The sequence below is a fragment of the Dermacentor variabilis genome, chromosome 3 (assembly GCF_050947875.1).
Source record: "Dermacentor variabilis isolate Ectoservices chromosome 3, ASM5094787v1, whole genome shotgun sequence".
In the NCBI taxonomy this organism is placed as follows: Eukaryota; Metazoa; Arthropoda; class Arachnida; order Ixodida; family Ixodidae; genus Dermacentor; species Dermacentor variabilis.
The window spans coordinates 233,297,929-233,317,763 of NC_134570.1; the positions used below are offsets into that span (position 1 = coordinate 233,297,929).

The 19,835-nt window shown below is 44.8% G+C and overlaps 1 protein-coding gene across 2 annotated transcripts in view; it reads left to right on the forward strand.

Annotated features, from left to right (window-relative positions):
• The first annotated feature begins 3,920 nt into the window (after window positions 1-3,920).
• The window catches only part of LOC142576725 (uncharacterized), a 58,677-nt gene continuing 42,762 nt past the window's right edge, over window positions 3,921-19,835 (forward strand). The window contains exons 1-2 of one of the 2 annotated variants that reach the window (XM_075686983.1): window positions 3,921-4,072; window positions 10,420-10,700. In XM_075686983.1, coding sequence (XP_075543098.1) covers window positions 3,987-4,072; window positions 10,420-10,700 — 367 coding nt within the window. In that variant the 5' untranslated portion in view covers window positions 3,921-3,986. Of the gene's footprint in view, window positions 4,073-7,706; window positions 8,293-10,419; window positions 10,701-19,835 lie in introns of those variants that run through there. The other variant, XM_075686984.1, reaches the window with a different exon arrangement.

A 19,835-nucleotide genomic window follows, 5' to 3' on the forward strand; every position in this document is an offset into this window, starting at 1 on the left:
AACATAGGGGGATTGTCTCATCACTGCTCGATCGCTCTACACCAGATAGCCGTGGCCAGTTGCTTTAGCCGAGATTCACCTACCCTGTCATAGCATGTGCTGTGCTTGCTGCTCTGCTGTCTTTAAAATAGGCAGGTGTCAGGGAAGCATGCCCATAATGCCTGCAAGTAAGTAATAGGCGACTTGCAAAATAGTGCCCGCTCTCTTCCATACACAGCCATGGCTGAACCACTCACTAGCAAATCTGGTAATAATGCTGACCTCCACTGTTATTTGGGCTGCAACAAGTCTGGGCTGCAAACAAGAAGACACAAGACAGAGCACTGTCATGTTTTTAGCACAGCTCGCTTTCCTAAGTAATGTACCAACAAGGTCATAATATACATTATATAAATACATCAATTTGTAAACAAAATGTTATTTTTAATATAGTCATTTTTAAAAACAGCACAAGGATGATAGCATAATTTTAGGCGTAGTGGCTGCATGCCTTAGCAATGAAAAACTTTTGTCAGAAGTTAAGCAAAGTTGTTTTGGCAACGTAAAAATGTGCATCCTCATTGCTAAAGCATTCGTGTCCGGGGAGTGCTAGGAGTTTGTCTTGGTGTGATGTAAAACCCTCCACACATTTATATAGTGCGAGAGAGAGAGGTGATGGGGGAGTGGTAGTGGCCAGTGGAGAATCCTTCCCTGAAATAAATTTCTGGCTACGTCACTGAATGTCTGCAATGCCGTGTAATAGCAACAGGTCTTGGATGGAAACACTATAGATGATACCAGTGAACCTATTGAGCCTATTCCTGTTTAGTGAGATGATGGATGTTTTCCCAAAGAATTATATAAACTGTACAATGGAATGTTTTGTACCACCTGTAATAACCATGCTGTAAGAAAAAACAGAAAGGCTGAGCTTAAATGTTGTAGGAAATCTCTTAAGAGGCTGGAGGATAGGTATAGATGACTAACTCCCGTATTCTCCACTCAACACTCCACCTGGATACAAATGCACAGCAGCCCCGCTCCTTGACAGAGGCGGTTGCTTAGCTTTAATTAAACTTCATGTCAATTACTGTGAAACACAGCGTCGTCTTCAGTCTAGGGGTGGCACTGCGCTCAGCTCAGTGGAATGAAGCTTCCAGTCATAGATGGTTTCAGAATACAGGGTAAGTGACCTCACATTTTACTCTCTTCGTCGTGAAGTCTAGACACCAAAGCCTCGGTTTGAACAAGTAATGCTTTAAGCGCTCTCTCATGCATATGTTTGCTTTAAGGCAGAGTCAGCTTACTATTTCCTGCTTCTCCCACATGCAAATGACACAAAAATATCTCAATAAAATGATTGTGATTTAAGTGGTACACACTCTCTGCAATGTGATTAAATGTTTGTAATAAAAAAGCACTACTCATGTGCTGGTCAGCATCTGCAGCAATATGTTCACCAAGATATTTTTTTTGTCTCAATATATTCGATATTGTTGCAAATTTAAGAGGTTTTGCAGCTAACATGTAGCTGTTTACTTGTGTCTCGAGAACATACAGCTTTAGGTGAGAGGAGCGCTATATTGCACGAGACAAAGGAACATTTTTAGACTGCTTGTTTTATTTTTGTGCGAAAAACAATTGTGAAGGTTTTAATTGCAAAGTAATACAGTAGGTGTTGGCAACGCGAACAAGCCAGGCAAAGTGTATGCATTAGAAATGAACTATCCAGATGAGGACCCCCCACCCACTGATATATGTCAATGCTATAATATCAAATGCTGTGACATTTAACACATATGGTAACTAAAAAAAAAGGATAACTAAAGCAAGAGCAGCATTAATAAAACAACAATATCAACTGCAAAATTTATATAATTTTTCTCAAAACTTTTATCTTCACATAAACTGTGGCCTCACACACTGTGGGCACCTTTGCTAACAACCTTCACATTTCACTAGTGCTAATTCTAGCTTCCCTCTAGCTTCTAGCTCAACTGCAATGTTTTGAATGTCAGGGCATGTGCAAGTGAAAATTAGTTTGTGATGGCCATGTGGATCTGTTTCTCTGCCTGAATAATAGGGAGAGGAGGGCAATATAATTGCCTTGAGAACTATTAAGCAGAAGCAGCATGGTGGATGAGGAGCAGTGGCTGGGATAAAACATTTCAGGAGTTCAATGTAGTAAGGATACAGGAGTAATATGATTAACTTTGCAAGAATATGAGGCCATTATAACACTAAGGGAAACAGACTGGCTCATCACAATGAATTTTCAAATATTGTAACTGATCTAGAACACCTTGCACGGCTGCTGCAATTAGGAAAGAAAAATGTAGCATTGTCTTAAAAAGACAGCTTTTTTGTTTGTTCACTCTGCTATGCCACTGTACAAATTATTACTATTACTTTTTTTTCTTTTGGAACAGAAAGTCACCATATGCCTGGAGGTTTTAGATAAGCTTCTTGGTGTGCTCCCGATATATGAACAGTTCAAAAACATTAACACTGTTGCTTGGTTTATTGCCCAAGTAGACCGGCACGGAACGACTGACTAAGGAAGCAGGCATGTGAATATGCACACCCTGTAACCAATCAACCCCTATATCAATCAATTTTGTACAATTAGACCTCCATATATTGAACTTTAATGTAACAAACCGTTTTACTTTCCAGAACTTATTTGGTGTGCATACAGAAATCTTCAATTTATTGTATTCTGTTTATCTGCAATTTCAATTTACTGAAATTATAAATTCTTCTAAAATTTAAATGAGGATATGTGTTGCATTTGAACTGTAAATTCTATGGACGTACAAGCGCTTTTCGGGAGTAAAGCTTCACGACTTCCTTCCCAAGTTCCTTCCCAAATTCTGCAGCAAAGTTATAAAACGACCACAGGTGACAAGCAACTGAGTGCGAGGTATCTGGTACAGACCGACGGGGGAAAACTTACAAATCACAATAGCACACATTCAGGCGAGTATGTACACAGGCGAACTAAGCAGGGAACAAAAACACAGCACTGCTTTCATAGGTCCCGAATGATCAGAGTTTCGTCAGAGTTGGTGCAAGTACGCATCCGCAGATAAAACGGCTCCTACCGTGCATTGCCCAATACTTTGAGAGCTGACGCCTACACAACCACCGGGGTAGGTTATAGCACTTGTTTCTGCTCTGATCGTATAGTGTTCGAATGATGTCGCGACAACGCAAGTACTTGCAATAGGGGCGACGACCTTCCACAACTCCAGAACATCACAAAAGACCGTTTGCACATGTACTAACCAGCCAAACAAACTAACCACGGCAGCGAATACTACTTAAATCGAAAATACAACGCAGAAACACCTCGAAAAGGTTTCACCATAGAGAAAGGTTACGCCCTGTTTCACAGACGCTCACAAGAGATTCAAGAAATGTCCAAAGCGCACTACCGCCGCCTTTTAAAAATCCAACGGGAGCCAAGCCAAATCAGTAACAAGTTGGCTATTTGGGTGAACGCAACGCACCCGTTCGAACCACCGGGTACGCGCAACGCCGGCAGAAGACGCGCTTGGCAAGTACCGTTCCGTCTGTCACAATGATTCATTTTCTACTAAAACAGCACGTGAAAAGCTGTTTTAGCTTTATTATTACGTGAAAACATGTTTTCTTTAACTATGAGAACTTGTTATTGTGTGTACGACTACATGTTACGTAAAAAGTATCAGCGGGCCGCTAAAGTTGGAGGACAGACGACAAGGTTCGCGCTCGCTTTGAAACAGTTGGTCGTCTGTTCTTGTTTTTCTTCGCTTGGTCATGCATGGTGGGTGAGTAAAGATGTAATATGTGTGAATGGAAACATTTTATGAAGATTTTACTTTGAGAACGCGTTATTTGCGTAGCCATATCCACGTTTTAGACGAAGCCTTTTACAACACCAGCCAACACGAGCCTCGCAGACACATATTGGCGGCGAGGAGTTACGGAGTCGCCATCTATCGGAAGCGCCTCGCTGGCGTAGTATGAGGGATCACGTGGCGCGCTCCTCATGGGTTTTGCTGTCAGCGCTCACTGAAAACATCACGCGCGAGCTCTCCCGGACATTTCTGTAAGTACTTTCGAAACGAGAGAAGTTTCTTACTGTCTAAATAATAATGTTGGGCAAACTGAAAGCACACAATCGTTTACAGACGCTATCTCTTTACCGAATACGTACAGTGAACGCCACTGCGCGCAGTCGCCGCGATGGAGTCTCCCGAACCGGCTTCTTACGTGAAAGGTAGGGAAATGCTGAGAGCAAACTATCTGAAATATGTTCTTATAGTGTTTGTATAACTAAATGGAGCGTAATAGAATGAAGCCTCAATGCAGCGATCGCGCAGATTCGCAGCGACCGACTGCGCGTCTGCATGCTTGTCCGCGCACTGTTTCGCTTTCTCCGCGCGCGCGTTTTCGCACCGTGCCATGAGCTTTAGGCCGCAGAATATGAGCATTTGACAGTATACAAGCAACCATTGTTGCGTGGGCGCTATCAGAGCTGTTCAAAAATAATTTCGTTGTAGAGACTTCGACGCCTACGGGGACTGTGATGTGCCGTCGCGACGATTCAATCTTTTTTTTCTACTAAATTCTTTGACCTTTCAATACTATTTCTCGAGTTGCGTCGCACTGTATGTTTATCGGTGTTCTCAGCGTGCAATTCCCCGCTGCTCCTTTTTTGTAATCCAGTGCATTAATTCATAACACAAACATGACCATATGCCATGCTTTCTTTTAGTGTGCTTCTTACCGCTGCCTTTCCACTCCACTGAACTTGCCAGTATCTATAGCATCGACAAATTCATAGACCAAACCGTCATGACATTAGTCGGGCAGCGGACTCGGGCGAGCGTCTCAGTGCGCGTTTTCAGAACATCGCAGACCGGGCGCCGTAGCCGAAATCTTCCTCGCGTCTATGCTTGCTGCATACCCGAGTTGTAGCCGATGACTGTTTGCCGGTTTTATGTTTCGCGAGCCAAGCTTCATACAGCTTCTTGTCCTGCGGCTACGTGTGAATAAGGCTGACACCGTGCTCCGTTGCGTGCGTTCGGCATTGCGGCACCGAGCAGTAGCCTACCATGCTGTGCGCCTTCAAAGGCAGCCACTACCTATTGTAGTGCTTTCAAGCGTTGTAAAGGAGACACTCGAAGCGGGCAAATCTCGCCACTAAATGAGAACCGCAGCGTACGAGGGAATTTAAACTCTCGTTTTCAGCTCGCTTCGGCGCGCCCGAAGCAGCCGACGCGGCCGCTATGTCCACGTGATCCCTCCTAGCACGTCACGCCGACGGTGGCGCCAGCTTTTCCAGTGGTGGAGCTCGAGGCCAATACCGGCATTCCCATGACGGCACGGTGCCCCCTTAAGAAACTCCCATAGACGGTGGCGCCAGATTTCCCTCTAGGTATTATAGTGAGAAACTCTATGACCATGATGGTTGAACGATCGCAGCGCCAGATTTGCCTCTAGGTATACTAATATGAAACTCTATGGCCACGACCTACTGTACAAAGAGCGACCTGCGCATCCCGTGGTCGCCTATGGCAGCGCGCGGCCGAAGAAATACCACGTGATCATTGAGTAGGGACCAAGCGTGCCGGTAGAGGCCGCTAGTGCTCACCCTCACAGCAACGCCCGAAACACTCCAGCCCTGCCTTCAGGAGTACTGCGATGACGGTAAAAATTCGTAGAGGAGCTGCAGTAAACTCGGCATTTCACGTTATGACAGGGTGCGGCTAGAAAAATGCGCGGCGGTACATGTGATACATGCCCCAGATATTTGGTATCTTCGCTGTGCAGTGCAATGAAGCTTGAAACTACTTTGAAGGCGCGGCCGCGCGGCTGCTAGGATTGACATAGTGTAATCCCTTAGAGATTTTTCTCCCCTCATTGCCTGCTAAAATGTTGGTTAGTGCTGTGGTGCCAATAAGGTCTGGTGTGCAATTTCCGCGCTAGCCGAGGCCTGAGCGCGCCCGCAGTTCATTCTCCCGTAGGTTTCGCTAGTCCCGATCGAGCCAGACGCAATGAACGCACTACGTACCGCTTTTCAGGGCCCACGCGTTCCTTTGCTGCATTCGGCACGTTCACTGAAGTAATGTGCCGTTGAGAGCGCGGCAGAACGCGAGTAGGTTAATTGCAGTGCATGCCACAATCGTAAAAATGTGCTGTTATTGACGTATTTAATTACACGCTGCTTTACCAAATGATAGCGAAAGTCTAGCTTGAAAAATTCCAAAGGCGCTTTGTCGTGCCATCACACAGACAGTCACTACACTTTAAGCACTTTTCTGGAGTTGGGCTTTTGAAGCGAAAAGCTTCACTACGCTAGTCAACACCGCGCTTCGCGCGAGCCGGCTATGTCGGGATTGGCTCCGTAAGCGTGTTTGGAGTCGACGCAGTTGGCCACTGCCGCGCCGCTTTAACCGCTTTACGCGCGCCATTTACGCCGCTTTACCAAATGATAACAAAAGTCTAGTTTGAAAAATTCGAAGGACGATTTGTTGTGCCATCACACAGACAATCACTACACTTTAAGCACTTTTCTGGAGCTGGGCTTTTCAAGCGAAAAGCTTCGCTACGCTGGTCAACACCGCGCTTCGCGCGAGCCGGCGTATGTCTGAATTGGCTCGGCGTATGTCTGAAATGTCTGAATTCGGAGTCGACGCATGTGGCCACTGCCGCGCGCTATGCGTCATCGTTTGACGTTCGCCGCAAGCGCGTGTTTATCGCGGAGGCCGACTATATAACCGCTTGCCAGTGAATAGGCGTGCGCATTCAACATGGAAGGAGAGGTATACTACCGATACAGAGAGCTGTGTTTATGGCTGTACAGAAATCGCAAGACAATGTGCCCAACAATGATGAATAAAGAAGTTTAATAATCATGCATAACTTATGGTATATATCATTGATAAGCAATTTGCATAACTATAACAAGGCACACGTATAGCATAACCATAAGCTCCCGGCTAAACCGTAAGCATATCCATAAGTGAAACCGTAAGCATAACCATAGGCTAAATCACAAACCTAAACCCTAAGCATACCCATAACTTAATTACACCATAAGCATATCCATAAGTTAAACCGTAAGCATAACCATAGGCTAAATCGTAAAGCATAACCATAAGCTAAACCATAAGCATCACCGAACCTTTTCGCTTCGAGATATCCAGGCTTAACCTTAGCTAAGCCCCAGCCTTTTTTTTTTTTTTTTGTACAGAATTGTTAAGGTTTCAAGCATTGGTTCCTAATATCGGTCACGGGGAACTCATGAAATGAAATTCCTCTTGATGCTCGGCCGCTTGACTTGCACAACGGCACGCAGCAGTAAACCATCGTGCTTGAAGTTGGCGCAAACGCGAAAGCCGGCGCCCACGGGGCTGAGAATCGCTGAAATAGAATCTGGTAATCAAGATCTAGCAACACCAACAGATCACCAAGCACTCAGCTAATCGACCGTCTCGCGCACGTGCGTTTGCGTCCTTCCGTGCTCTCGCTGAAATGCTTGCTGCCCGTGCGTGCGGCCGGCTACGGGGTGGGAGTACGTGGGGGGGGGGGGGGGGGTGAGCACTAGCGCCACTGTTCGTGGCGGCGGTTTGGAAAACTAAAAAAAAGCCACACAAGCAAAAGCAAATCGGCGGCGCTGGCGCAGCGCCGCACGCGCAGGTCGCCCCTTATACAGTAGGTCGTGTCTATGGCCAATGCCAACCACGCCCCTTCGCATAGCCGAATGTAGCCGTGTTTCGAGCCGCGGCAATCCCGCAGTGCAGTGAACTGTTCACTGTACCCGCAGTTTTTGTTTTCGAGTCAGCGCTCCCGTCAGACCTACAGCCTGTGCTACAGTGCTTGTGTCGTGATCGTAGTTATTTGATTGGCTGTGTGTACCATGAGTGTACTGTTGTAGTACTTACTGCTTTTTGTGCGTTGCGTGGCAAAGTTTCAAGCCAGTCAGACGGAGACGCAGAGAGCAGCAGTAGCTGCACAGCGCATGCCACAAACGAATACAAAACACTCTTTACATAAAAGTGGGCATAGTACCTTCTTGTTAACATTTGGCCTTCGCTGCGAAAATGGCCGGTATACTGAATAGTGCGTACAAAGCTGGCGCAGCGACCCGAATTCTCCGGCGATGAGCTCGGCTGCGAGCGGAACGCTTCGAAATTCCTGCAGCTGTGTCTCGTCGCGCGTGTGTCGAGTGATCGCAGAAGGAGAAGCCTGATGCCGCGCCTGCAGTGAACAGCTGTGCACTATTGCCGCACATTAATTTCAAATTCATCGACCCCAGGACCTGTACGTATAGTTGAGAGAGAGAGAGAAAAAAAAGCATATATAAGCTTCTATGTCTATAAGTGATTCTTAGAATCCACTGTCTCTTGTCTCTAGTTTGGTTCCGTGTGGAAATTGCTAGATTCAGGAGCGTTGTATTACCATGTTCTTTTTTAGCTGCCACTGTAAATGGCGCAAATGGGCAGCTCGTTAAAAAACGGCATAGGCGAATAATAATGAATAGCTTTCTTTTTTTTTTTTAATAAATTGTGAAGCTGTAAGTATTTTTCAGATGTCAGAAGTGGAACTATACACGACAGAGGCGGAAATGCTAGTAATCTAGCACTGGCTGATATAACGAGGGTATCTCTAGCTGCGCTGTAAAGACAGTGTGGTATGGCTAGCAAAAAGGTCAACAAACATACCAAGCCGAAGTTTTTAATGTTGAGACACGTGGTGCAAGAATAAGTAGGGTGGATAAATATGGTAGCATGATTCTGCAAAATTTTGAGGGGGCTAACAAGGTTGATACATGTAACAATAATAAATTGAACCTTTCTGAACCTTGGCAAATGTGCCCTTGACTGTCTTTTCATGTAACCTCTGATCAGAGTACCCTAATCATGCTCCTTGTGAAACTGCCTATGGCTTGTAGAATGCAGAACAAGGACAGATTACTTTGATGAGTTTGAACAGAGTCATGATAAAAAGTGCAAGAAAAGACGTGGACGAGGAGAAGTAGGGACTACACAAGTGCTGTATTTAAATTTAGGTGCACGTTAAAGAACCCCAGGTGGCCAAATTTCTGGAGTCCCCCACTACGGCGTGCCTCATAATCAGAAAGTGTTTTTGGCACGTAAAAGCCCATAATTTAATTTATTTTTTACTACACAAGCGCCGTGTCGTAATGCCTAGTTTTCCTTCTCTGCATTTCTTTGCGCTGCGAATCATAATTCAGAATCCAGAACGAATTAGTGGTGAGAAACTGCTACATTTTGTCTCACTCACGGAGAACAAGCCTGAAGCACTGGTTTCCCAAGCACCACAACAAGAAGGCAGATGTGTGAATGCAGTTTGAGCAAAACCAAATGAAAATTTCCAATTGGTATCTATTTTCAACAAGGTTCGCTGTTTGTAGCACTCTTAGCAAGTGATAGATGACACATTGAAGCAAAGTTTCAATCATGTTTCTTCATGGTGGCATGTCAGTCAACCTGACGGGTTGATGGCCGTAGCACGTCTAAAGTTTCAAATGCCATCTTGTGACTGGCATATTATGGAACAAGTGTGACCTTTATTGTATATTGACCAGTCTGATTTGTCACCAATGCCAGTTTGATTATCTGCACTTCAAGAAAAAGTAATCTGCCAGAGGCCCCTGTTTATCCACATGCCCTCTATGAACTGAACCCACACCATAATGCAAATTATGTGCTAACCACAGCAATGCAAAATGGGCAAGTTTGCAGTGATAGCTAGGTATGACGCATCAGGACCGGTCACATAAGAATCTACACCATAAAGAGGCCATTCATAGCAACTCAATTCAACCTCTCCTAACAAATCACAAAAAGTGAACAGTAACATTGTCTGTGCTCACAGGGAGACAAAGCTCAATTGACTTAGCCATTTCATAGCCAGGCAAAGCCAATTCAGAGCTGAAGAGCAGTTCTGAGCATATTAATTGACGTCACTGTATCTAGAGCAATGCCCAAACATTTGTTAAGTCAGGTATGGTTGAAGTGGTTGGGTGCACTGGTAAAACTGTTAGCTTGTGGTTTTATTTGAATAAATTGACAGTTGCAAGTCCAATGTTTTCCATGTTGCCTTCTTCGTCTCTGTACCCTGGCAGTTATATGAAATGAGCTAACCAGAGGGCTGGCAGCTAGATTCAAAAGTCTGAGTTGATCAAACACTCAAAGTGAGGAAAGTAAGAAGTTTGCAGAGGCTAGAATTTTGCAGAAATGTTGCATCAAGGTAACCTCTGAAGCCATGTACTTTTGGTGGACTTAAAGCACTTGCTCGGTAAAGCTATGGAAGTGCTGTACCTTTGTTATAAGGCAGATGGTGGGTCTTCACCTTTCCTTTCATTTTGCTCCATCTGTACGTGCCTCAATTTACTCGGCTCACATTTTGTCTTCGGCTGTGTAGGGTGTCAATCATGGAAGCACTGATCTGCTTTGTGGTGGCCACTTTCGTGTTTCTGCTGCTTTTTGACCACTACTGCCATGAGGAGAGCCAGCAGGAACGCACCCCAGCCACTGTGCGGGACGTCGTGGACGATGGCATGATGCCTGCGGCCAAGAGTCGTTACTACTCGACCAGCCTGTTTGCAATTCTTGGCCTTTCACGCGAGGAAGTGCACGACTTTGCTGCCTTCCGTGACCGCTTCAGCACCTTCTCCGAAGTCAGCACGGCCATGCGACGGGCAGGTGAGGGCTGTACACTTGACATCATTAATTCATTCATTCATTCATTCATTCATTCATTCATTCATTCATTCATTCACAGAAACTTTATTGTTAAAATCTTTCTGATTACAGTAACAAGGTATATGGACTGAAATACTAGCTATGAACATTGTTAATGGTTCAGTGCAAAATTATTCAACTTTGAGAACCAGTCAAATGAAAATAGTAACTTTTTCTAAAATTACTAATTTTCATGCCACTTGCATGTTGGTTAAACTGTTTGTTAGCATAAAAATATTTGGTATGTGGCAGAAGCATGCATCTGAACAAGCATTGTCGTCACAGTCGTGGCGTAAAAATGGCAGCTCCACTTGAGGCATGCACCAAATAAGAACAGCACCCCCTGCCTCGGCTGGTGTTTGCAGGCGATATTCCTTCCTTGCCTTCTCTCATGCTGGAGGTGAGGCATCACATGTGTCCTTCCTTCTTTCTTTCAATGCAAAAGCATTAAATGGCTCATGAGGCAGAAAATCCAGCATTGGAGACATGACCACACAATGGTACAAAAAAGGCTATGAACCCACGACCTTTGGCGTTAAGACAGAGGTAATTAAGACGGTTAGGATATAGTTAAAAGACACTTGTACCTATGACCATTAGTGTTAAGGCAAAGTTAATTTGGGCACAGTTAATTAAGATAGTTAATTAAGGCACTTGAACCCACAACCTTTGGAGGGAATCAAACCCATGACCATTGGAGCTCATTCTGGTGAAGTTAAGGCACAGTTATGAAGAAAGAGTTCATTATGGCACTCAAACCCACAACGTACGGTGGGAGTCAAACCAACGACCTTTGGTGTTCATTCTGGTGAAGTTAAGGCATAGTTATTAAGAATGAGTTCATTAAGGCACTCGAACTCATGACCTTTGGTGTTAATTAAAGGGAAGCTGATTAAATCACAGTTAATTAAGAAAAAGTTCGTTAAGGCACTGAAACCCGCAACTTTTGTTGGGAGTCGAACGACCTTTGGTTTTCATTATCATCATCAGGCTGGCTATGCCCAAGTATGGGAGAGGCAAAGGCCTCTCCCATGCTTCTACAACTACCCCGGTTATGTGCTAATTGTGGCCGTGCTGTCCCTGCAAACTTCTTAATCTCATCTGCCCACCTAACTTTCTGCCACTCGCTGCTATGTTTCCCTTCTCTTGGAATCCAGTCCGCAACCCTTAATCACCATTGGTTATCTTCCCTCCTCATTACATGCCTGCCCGTGCCCCCCCCCCCATTTCTTTTTCTTAATTTCAACTAAGATGTCATAAACTCGCGTTTGCTCCCTCACCCAATCTGCTCTTTTCTTTTCCCTTAACGTTACACCCATCATCCTTCTTTCCATAGCTTGTTGTGTCGTCCTCCATTTAAGCAGAACCTTTTTTGTAAGCCTCCAGGTTTCTACCCCGTAGGTGAGTACTCGTAAGACACAGCTGTTATACAGTTTGCTTTTGAGGAATAATGGCAACCTGCTGTTTATAATCTGACAATGCCTGCCAAACGCACCCCAGCCCATTCTTATTCTTCTGATTATTTCAGTCTCATGATCCGGATCCGCGGTCACTACCTGCCCTAAGTAGATGTATTCCCTTACCACTTCCACTGCCTCGCTACCTATCGTAATCTGCTGTTCTCTTCCGAGACTGTTAAATATTACTTTAGTTTTCTGCAGATTAATTTTTAGACCCACCCTTCTGCTTTGCCTCTTCAGGTCAGTGAGCATGCATTGCAATTGGTCCCCTAAGTTACTAAGCAAAGCAATATCATCAGCGAATCGGAAGTTACTAAGAAATTCTCCATTAACTCTTATCCCCAATTCTTCCAAATCCAGGTCTCTGAATACCTCCTGTAAACACGCTGTGAATAGCATTGGAGAGATCGTATCTCCCTGCCTGACTCCTTTCTTTATTGGGATTTTGTTGCTTTCTTTCTGGAGGACTACGGTGGCTGTGGAGCCGCTATATATATATTTCAGTATTTTTACATACGGCTCGTCTGCACCCTGATTCCGTAATGCCTCCATGACTGCTGAGGTTTCGACAGAATCAAATGCTTTCTCGTAATCAATGAAAGCTATATATAAGGGTTGGTTATATTCTGCACATTTCTCTATCACCTGATTGATAGTGTGAATGTGGTCTATTGTTGAGTAGCCTTTAGGGAATCCTGCCTGGTCCTTTGCTTGACGGAAGTCTAAGGTGTTCCCGATTCTATTTGCGATATAGTTTGTAGGCAACTGACAGTAAGCTGATTGGTCTATAATTTTTCAAGTCTTTGGCGTCCCCTTTCTTATGGATTAGGATTATGTTAGCGTTCTTCCAAGATTCCGGTTCCCTTGAGGTCATGAGGCATTGCGTATACAGGGTGGCCAGTTTCTCTAGAACAATCTGCCCACCATTTTTCAACAAATCTGCTGTTACCTGATCCTCCCCAGCTGCCTTCCCCCTTTGCATATCTGCCAAGGCTTTCTTTACTCCTTCCGGCATTACCTGTGGGATTTCGAATTCCTCTAGACTATTCTCTCTTCCATTATCGTCATGGGTGCCACTGGTACTGTATAAATCTCTAGAGAACTCCTCAGCCACTTGAACTATCTTATCCATATTAGTAATGATATTGCCAGCTTTGTCTCTTAATGCATACATCTGATTCTTGCCTATTCCTAGTTTCTTCTTCACTGCTTTTAGGCTTCCTCTGTTCCTGAGAGTATGTTCAATTCTATCCATATTATTCTTCCTCATGTCAGCTGTCTTACGCTTGTTGATTAACTTGGAAAGCTCTGCCAGTTCTATTCTAGCTGTAGGGTTAGAGGCTTTCATACATTGGCGTTTCTTAATCAGATCTTTCGTCTCCTGCGATAGCTTACTGGTATCCTGTCTAACGGAGTTACCACCGACTTCTATTGCACACTCCTCAATGATGCCCACAGGATTGTCGTTCATAGCTTCAACACTAAGGTCCTCTTCCTGAGTTAAGGCCGAATACCTGTTCTGTAGCTTGATCCCGAATTCCTCTATTTTCCCTCTTACCGCTGACTCATTGATCGGCTTCTTATGTACCAGTTTCTTCCGTTCCCTCCTCAAGCCTAGGCTAATTCAAGTTCTTATCATCCTATGGTCACTGCAGCGCACCTTGCCGATCACATCGACATCTTGTATGATGCCAGGGTTAGCGCAGAGTATGAGGTGTACTTCCTTTCTAGTCTTGCTATTCGGGCTCCGCCACGTCCATTTTCGGCTATCCCGCTTGTGGAAGAAGGTATTCATTATCCGCATATTATTCTGTTCTGCAAACTATACTAATAACTCTCCCCTGCTATTCTTAGAACCTGTGCCATATTCCCCCAGTGATTTGTCTCTAGCTTACTTCTTGCCTACCCTGGCACCCATCGCCAATTCCACGTTTTCATAGAAGTTTTTGACTTCCTGGTCATGATGACTGGATGTAGGGAGGTATACCTGTATGACATTCAATTTGTACCTCATATTAAGTTTCACAACAAGACCTGCCACCCTCTCGTTAATGCTATAGAATTCTTGTATGTCACCAGCTATATCCTTATTAATCAGGAATCCGACTCCTAGTTCTTGTTTCTCCACTAAGCCCCGGTAGCACAGGATGTGCCCGCTTTTTAGCACTGTATATGCTTCTTTTGTCCTTCTAACCTCACTGAGCCCTATTATATCCCATTTACTGCCCGCTAATTCCGCCAATAGCACTGCTAGACTCGCCTCACTAGATAACATTCTAGCGTTGAACGTTGCCATGTTCAGATTCCAATGGCGGCCTGTCTGGACCCAGAGATTCTTAGCACCCTCTGCTGCGTGACAGGTCTGACCGCCGCTTTGGTCAGTTGCTTTGCAGCTGCTGGCGACTGAGGGCCGGGGTTTGATTGTTGTATTCATATAGGAGGTTGTGGCCAAGTACTGCACCAGGGTGGCCAATCCTGCTCTGGTGAGGGAGTGCGTTACCGGTTCTGGTCACCGGGATCAGGCCGCACTCCAAGCTGGTTTATGCAATTTTATCAACATGCTTATTTTTTTTATCTGGTGGAAAATTGCGCGGCACCGAGATTCGAACCACGGTTCTCTTGCATGTGAGGCAGCTACCTCTACGCCACCGCTGCACCCTGGGTTTAATTAAGGCAAAGTTAAATTAAAACAATTGAAAAAGCATAGGCATCGCGCAGTGTTCACAGTGCTTTCATATTCATCCACATAGGGATAAGTAAGTGCCCCTTGAATTTTTCCTTCTTTGCTGTGTGGCATGTTACGTTTCGCCTACGACGCGCGGTATAGCCGGCGCGGATGCAACGGACGCCGGGGCTTCGTTCAAAGCGGCAGACATTTTGGCCCGTTCGGCGCCGCCGCTACGCCTCCCCGCCAAGCGCGTCCAGGCATGTTCCAATGCCACGTGTCTTCGTGTGCGTGTGTGTGTGTGTGCATGTTGGTGCCCACGCTTGTCGAAGCGCGGCAGCCGGGGAGAGGAGCTCCCCCAACTGTGAAGCGAGGAGGTCTGATCGGCGCCGGCCCGGCGGATGCGTCACCTACTCTTCCCAACGTGCCCGAGCGGCGCCGGCCCGGCGGATGCGTCACCTACTCGTCCCAACGTGCCCGAGCGGCGCCGGCCCGGCGGATGCGTCACCTACTCTTCCCTACGTGCCCGAGCGGCACAGTCACGTGCGCGTCTATAGAGGCGTTCCTTCTTGCCCTCAACTGCGAGAGTATAAAAGCAGCTGCCCCCGGACGCCGAGAGAGGCTCCGATTTCTTCTGTTGAGTAACGTGCACTCCCGTCTCTCTACTTCGGTCGACCTGACCGCCCGCTCTTATGCGATGCTAGAATAAACAAGTTGTTCTGTTACCAGTCGACTCATGCTTTGCCGGGACCTTCGGATGCTTCCAGTTGTGCCCCAGGCCGCCAGGCCAACGCTACCCTTGGGGCTTGCGACCCAGGTGCAACAACGGGCGTCAGCGCTGAGATTCCAACAGGCACTAGCCACCCTAGTGGTGCACTTTCAAGATGGTTTTCCTGTTTCTGCATTGAATGATTTACTGAAGTCACATGCTTTAATCAGGCTGATGTAGAGGATGCATGTGACATTGATTCTCCAGCACGAAGTGGGGCTCCATTGAGAGGAAATGTGCACTGGTTTCATTAGAAATTTCACCTGTTTTGTTGTGGGGAACGGTTTGATATGTTACGGGGATGTTGGGAGTAGAAGACTGTATTTACAATGTATATCCAAGCAGAGTCAATAAGGTTAATATGGCTGACTAGTAACAACACACAGCAGCCAGCGCCTTGCGATCTTATTCTTCCTCTCTCTTCTTTCATCGTTCAGTAACAATATTTTGCAGACACAATCGTCAGCGCATGATCTACACACTGCACTTGTCTGTTTACAATGCCCAACAAGGTGAGGGGCTCTTTAAAGTGACACTTTGTGACACTAAAGGAGAATATTAATTCAAACGAGATTCAGAGGTTAGGCTTCAGTAATAACAAATTCATCATTCATAATGAAAACAGAAATTTAGCAAGCGAGGATATGATGCAAATGGAAAATCAGTGTGGTGCCCCCTGCTGTGGGCTGTGGTACCACTCACATGTGATGTCGGCACTGCTGGTCCACAGAGAGTCCACCACCACAGTGGGGGGCATTGCTTTCTCTGTTTACAACTGCGGAAGTGGCAATCTCCCTCACCGGCTGCAGCCACAGACGCTCAAGTGACCATATCTGGTATCGTGAACCCAAACAGAGCGGCAGAGCGACTCGACTTGACTCTTGCAAGCAGAACACCTGCAGCCATCAAGCAGTACTTTTCATAAAGAGTTTCGAAAAAACAAAACAGTGGCATAAAATCAGGTCACATGGAGATGATGTCAACTCCTTAGTCTTGGCATGGGCATTTCAAATTGAGGAGCAGCAGCTATACCTTCGGTAGCAATTTTCTACATACAAAGTGATATATTAAAACAATGATGAAAACAGTTATATACTTCTAGCGGAATACCCTATCGATCTAGCGCGACTTAATGTTTTCCTTTAGTGTCCCTTTAAAGGGCCCCTCACCAGGTTTGGGCATTGCAAACAAACAAGCACAATGCATAAATTATGGTGGTGATGGTGTTGGCAAGGTATAAAACAGCTGTGTGGCGTGAAAACGGTCAACATTTTATCCTTTCTCTTGAGGGAGCCACACTTTGAGCAAGAGAATTGAGGTAGCATGCGTTTATGCGAGACGCACTGCTTGCAACATCACCGACTACGGCATGTGACTGTGGTTAATTGCCCAAGTTAAACATCCACCACTGAAAATGCGCCATACAGATAGAGAAAAGAAGAAAGAAAGGAGGAAAAAGAAGGAAGCAGGGCTCGTCTCATGAAGAGGATGTGAGCTGTCGCCCAGCTTCGGTATGGAATAAGGCACAAAACGAACACTGCTTGCAGACGCTAGTTGATGCGAAGGAAGCGGGTGTCTCCCCATGGGCAGAGATGCTTTCCTCCTGGTGGTAACAGGACAGGTAATTTCTTCTATCTCCTGTAATAATGATCTAACTTCTTGAATCATCATTTCGGCAAAATGCTTCCTAGATGGGGCCCTTTGAAGGTGCTTCTAATTTGAGTGGTTGTATGGATGTGTATCGCACGACTTAAAAGGGACACTAAAGGAAAATACTAAGTCAAGCTAAAGTAATAGATTAGTGCTCGAGAACCTCTAAGGCGTCAATATTATCGTGAACAGAGCCTTAATAATCGAGAAATGAAGGTAAATGCCGGACATGATTAGAGACTCCGCTGGGACATTCAAGCACTTGCCCGATGACAATAGCACTCCTGAGTTAAATTCTGCCTCTAGTACTCAACTGCTTGTTGCAAAAAAACTCGATAAAAGATAAAATAAAATGCTACTTGTCCAGTTCCATTTCATGTTTAGAAAAAAGAACTCATTGAAATTTCCGTTGACAACGACGGAGCGGTCGAAAGGTTTTGTTATCGCTCAACTCTGCGCCGCCCACGCTTTTGTGTTTCAATGCTTTCCTGATCGCGTAGTGCTGCGCTGGTTTTGCTGGTGCACGAAACTCACACAAACTGCAAGTAGTAGAGAATTCAACTTCCATGTGATGTCGCGGGATGCCCGAACGGTCTACACCACTTGACCAAAAAGCAGCTGCAGCAGTGAATCCGCTGCTCTGGCTCGGTGCCGCCATCTGTTGGGCGCCGTTTCACTCACCGAGGGCAGCAAAGGGCAGTGATGGGGTATGCAACTAGAAGGTTACACTTGGCCTTTTTCTAAATTTGCAGAAGGCTTTCGACTCGATCGATCATAAAATATTATTTTATAAACTAGAAGTCTACGAAATATGCGGCATCGCTAATGATTTAATAAGAAGTTACCTAACGAATCGAAGCCAATTTTTTCAGATAAATTCTATTACCTCTGACATTTTGCCTATAAGACAGGGTGTACCTCAGGGCTCAAAACTTGGCCCACTATTTTTCTTAATTTATGTAAATGATATTGTACGAATATCCGACTCACCTGACTTGGCAATGTATGCCAATGATACCAACGTGTTTTTTACATCCAGTGACACTTCTGAACTTTCTGTCAGTGTTAATGCGTATCTAAGTTGCTTATCAGTTTGGTTGAGTGCAAATAGTCTTGAATTAAATACTGCAAAAACAACATACATTTTATTCAGGGCTCGTAACAAGAGCATACCTAATGACATTAACATTAATTACAATAGTACAGCAATTAACCATGTCCAAGAACAAAAATTCTTAGGCGTTTGGTTTGACAAACATTTATCTTGGAGTTCGCATATAAGGATGCTATGCAATGTACAGCAATTAACCATGTCAAGAACACAAATTCTTAGGCATTTGGTTTGACAAACATTTATCTTGGAGTTCGCATATAAGGATGCTATGCAATTACCTTTCTAAATCTCATTTTCAAATTCAAATTCAAAAATCGATTTATTCAAATGACTAATAAGAAATACATGTGAACCATCTGGGCCCTTAGCCTTCTCGGCTAGACTTACAAACATTAAACAAACATTAACAGGATAACCGAGCTGATTCAGCTTTGGCTCAAACAACAGTTATACAATACTCTCCTTTACTCTAAACTCTGCCACGGGGTGCTGGTTTGGGGTATGACTTCAAAAACAAACTACAACAAATTAATTCTTTTACAGAAACGAATCCTTCGTATATACTGCAATTACCATGGCCGTTTTGTAGACCTTGAAACAGCTCCATTATTTCAACGCTACTCCCTTCTTTGAGCAGACAGAGTATACTATAAGAAACTTCTGATGACCATACACAAACAAAAATTATTCACCAATATAGACAATGATGAAATACCTCGTTATTCACTGCGCCGGAATACCAGACACTTACCAAAAACAAGAACAAATTATTGTAAACAAACATTCATATATCAGTCGACAGAAATAGTAAACAAGGTAGGAGAACTGTTAAACGTTAGTGCTTCAGAAAGCTCCTACAAAAGACAGCTTAATGCATTATTACTTGCCGATGACATTTGTTTTCACTAATTATTAACATTTTCATTTTATTGCATCTGTGTGTAGGCATGTATGACCTAACAAAGAGTGCATACTGATAGAATTTGTGCTAATGTTTATGTGGCTTACTGGTTCTAACGAACAAATATTGTAATCATTTTTGCTACTGAAATTATGATCTCTTGTGCGAAATGTATGTACGTTATATGTGTATTCATTTGTACTGATTTTATCCGCTGTTGTAACCGTGGGGTCTGGGACCTCTGTCAGGCCTTCGTGCCTTTAGTCCCAGTCTCCCCTCGCTTGGACGAGAAATAAAGTACATATGATGATGATGCAAACTAGTCACTACTCCCGCGGTTGGGTGGCAGAAGATTCGAATTTCGAAAGAGGTATTCGGACCCTTCAGATACAATTTTCCCGTAAACCAAGTCTTGGCGTGAAGCAAGCGTTACGAGGTTTCTGGAATGGTATTTAAACAGTCCACGTTGACTTAGTATTTGCCTTCAGTGTCCCTTTAACACAGTACTCAAAAGATATTACAGGCCCAATGGCTGCG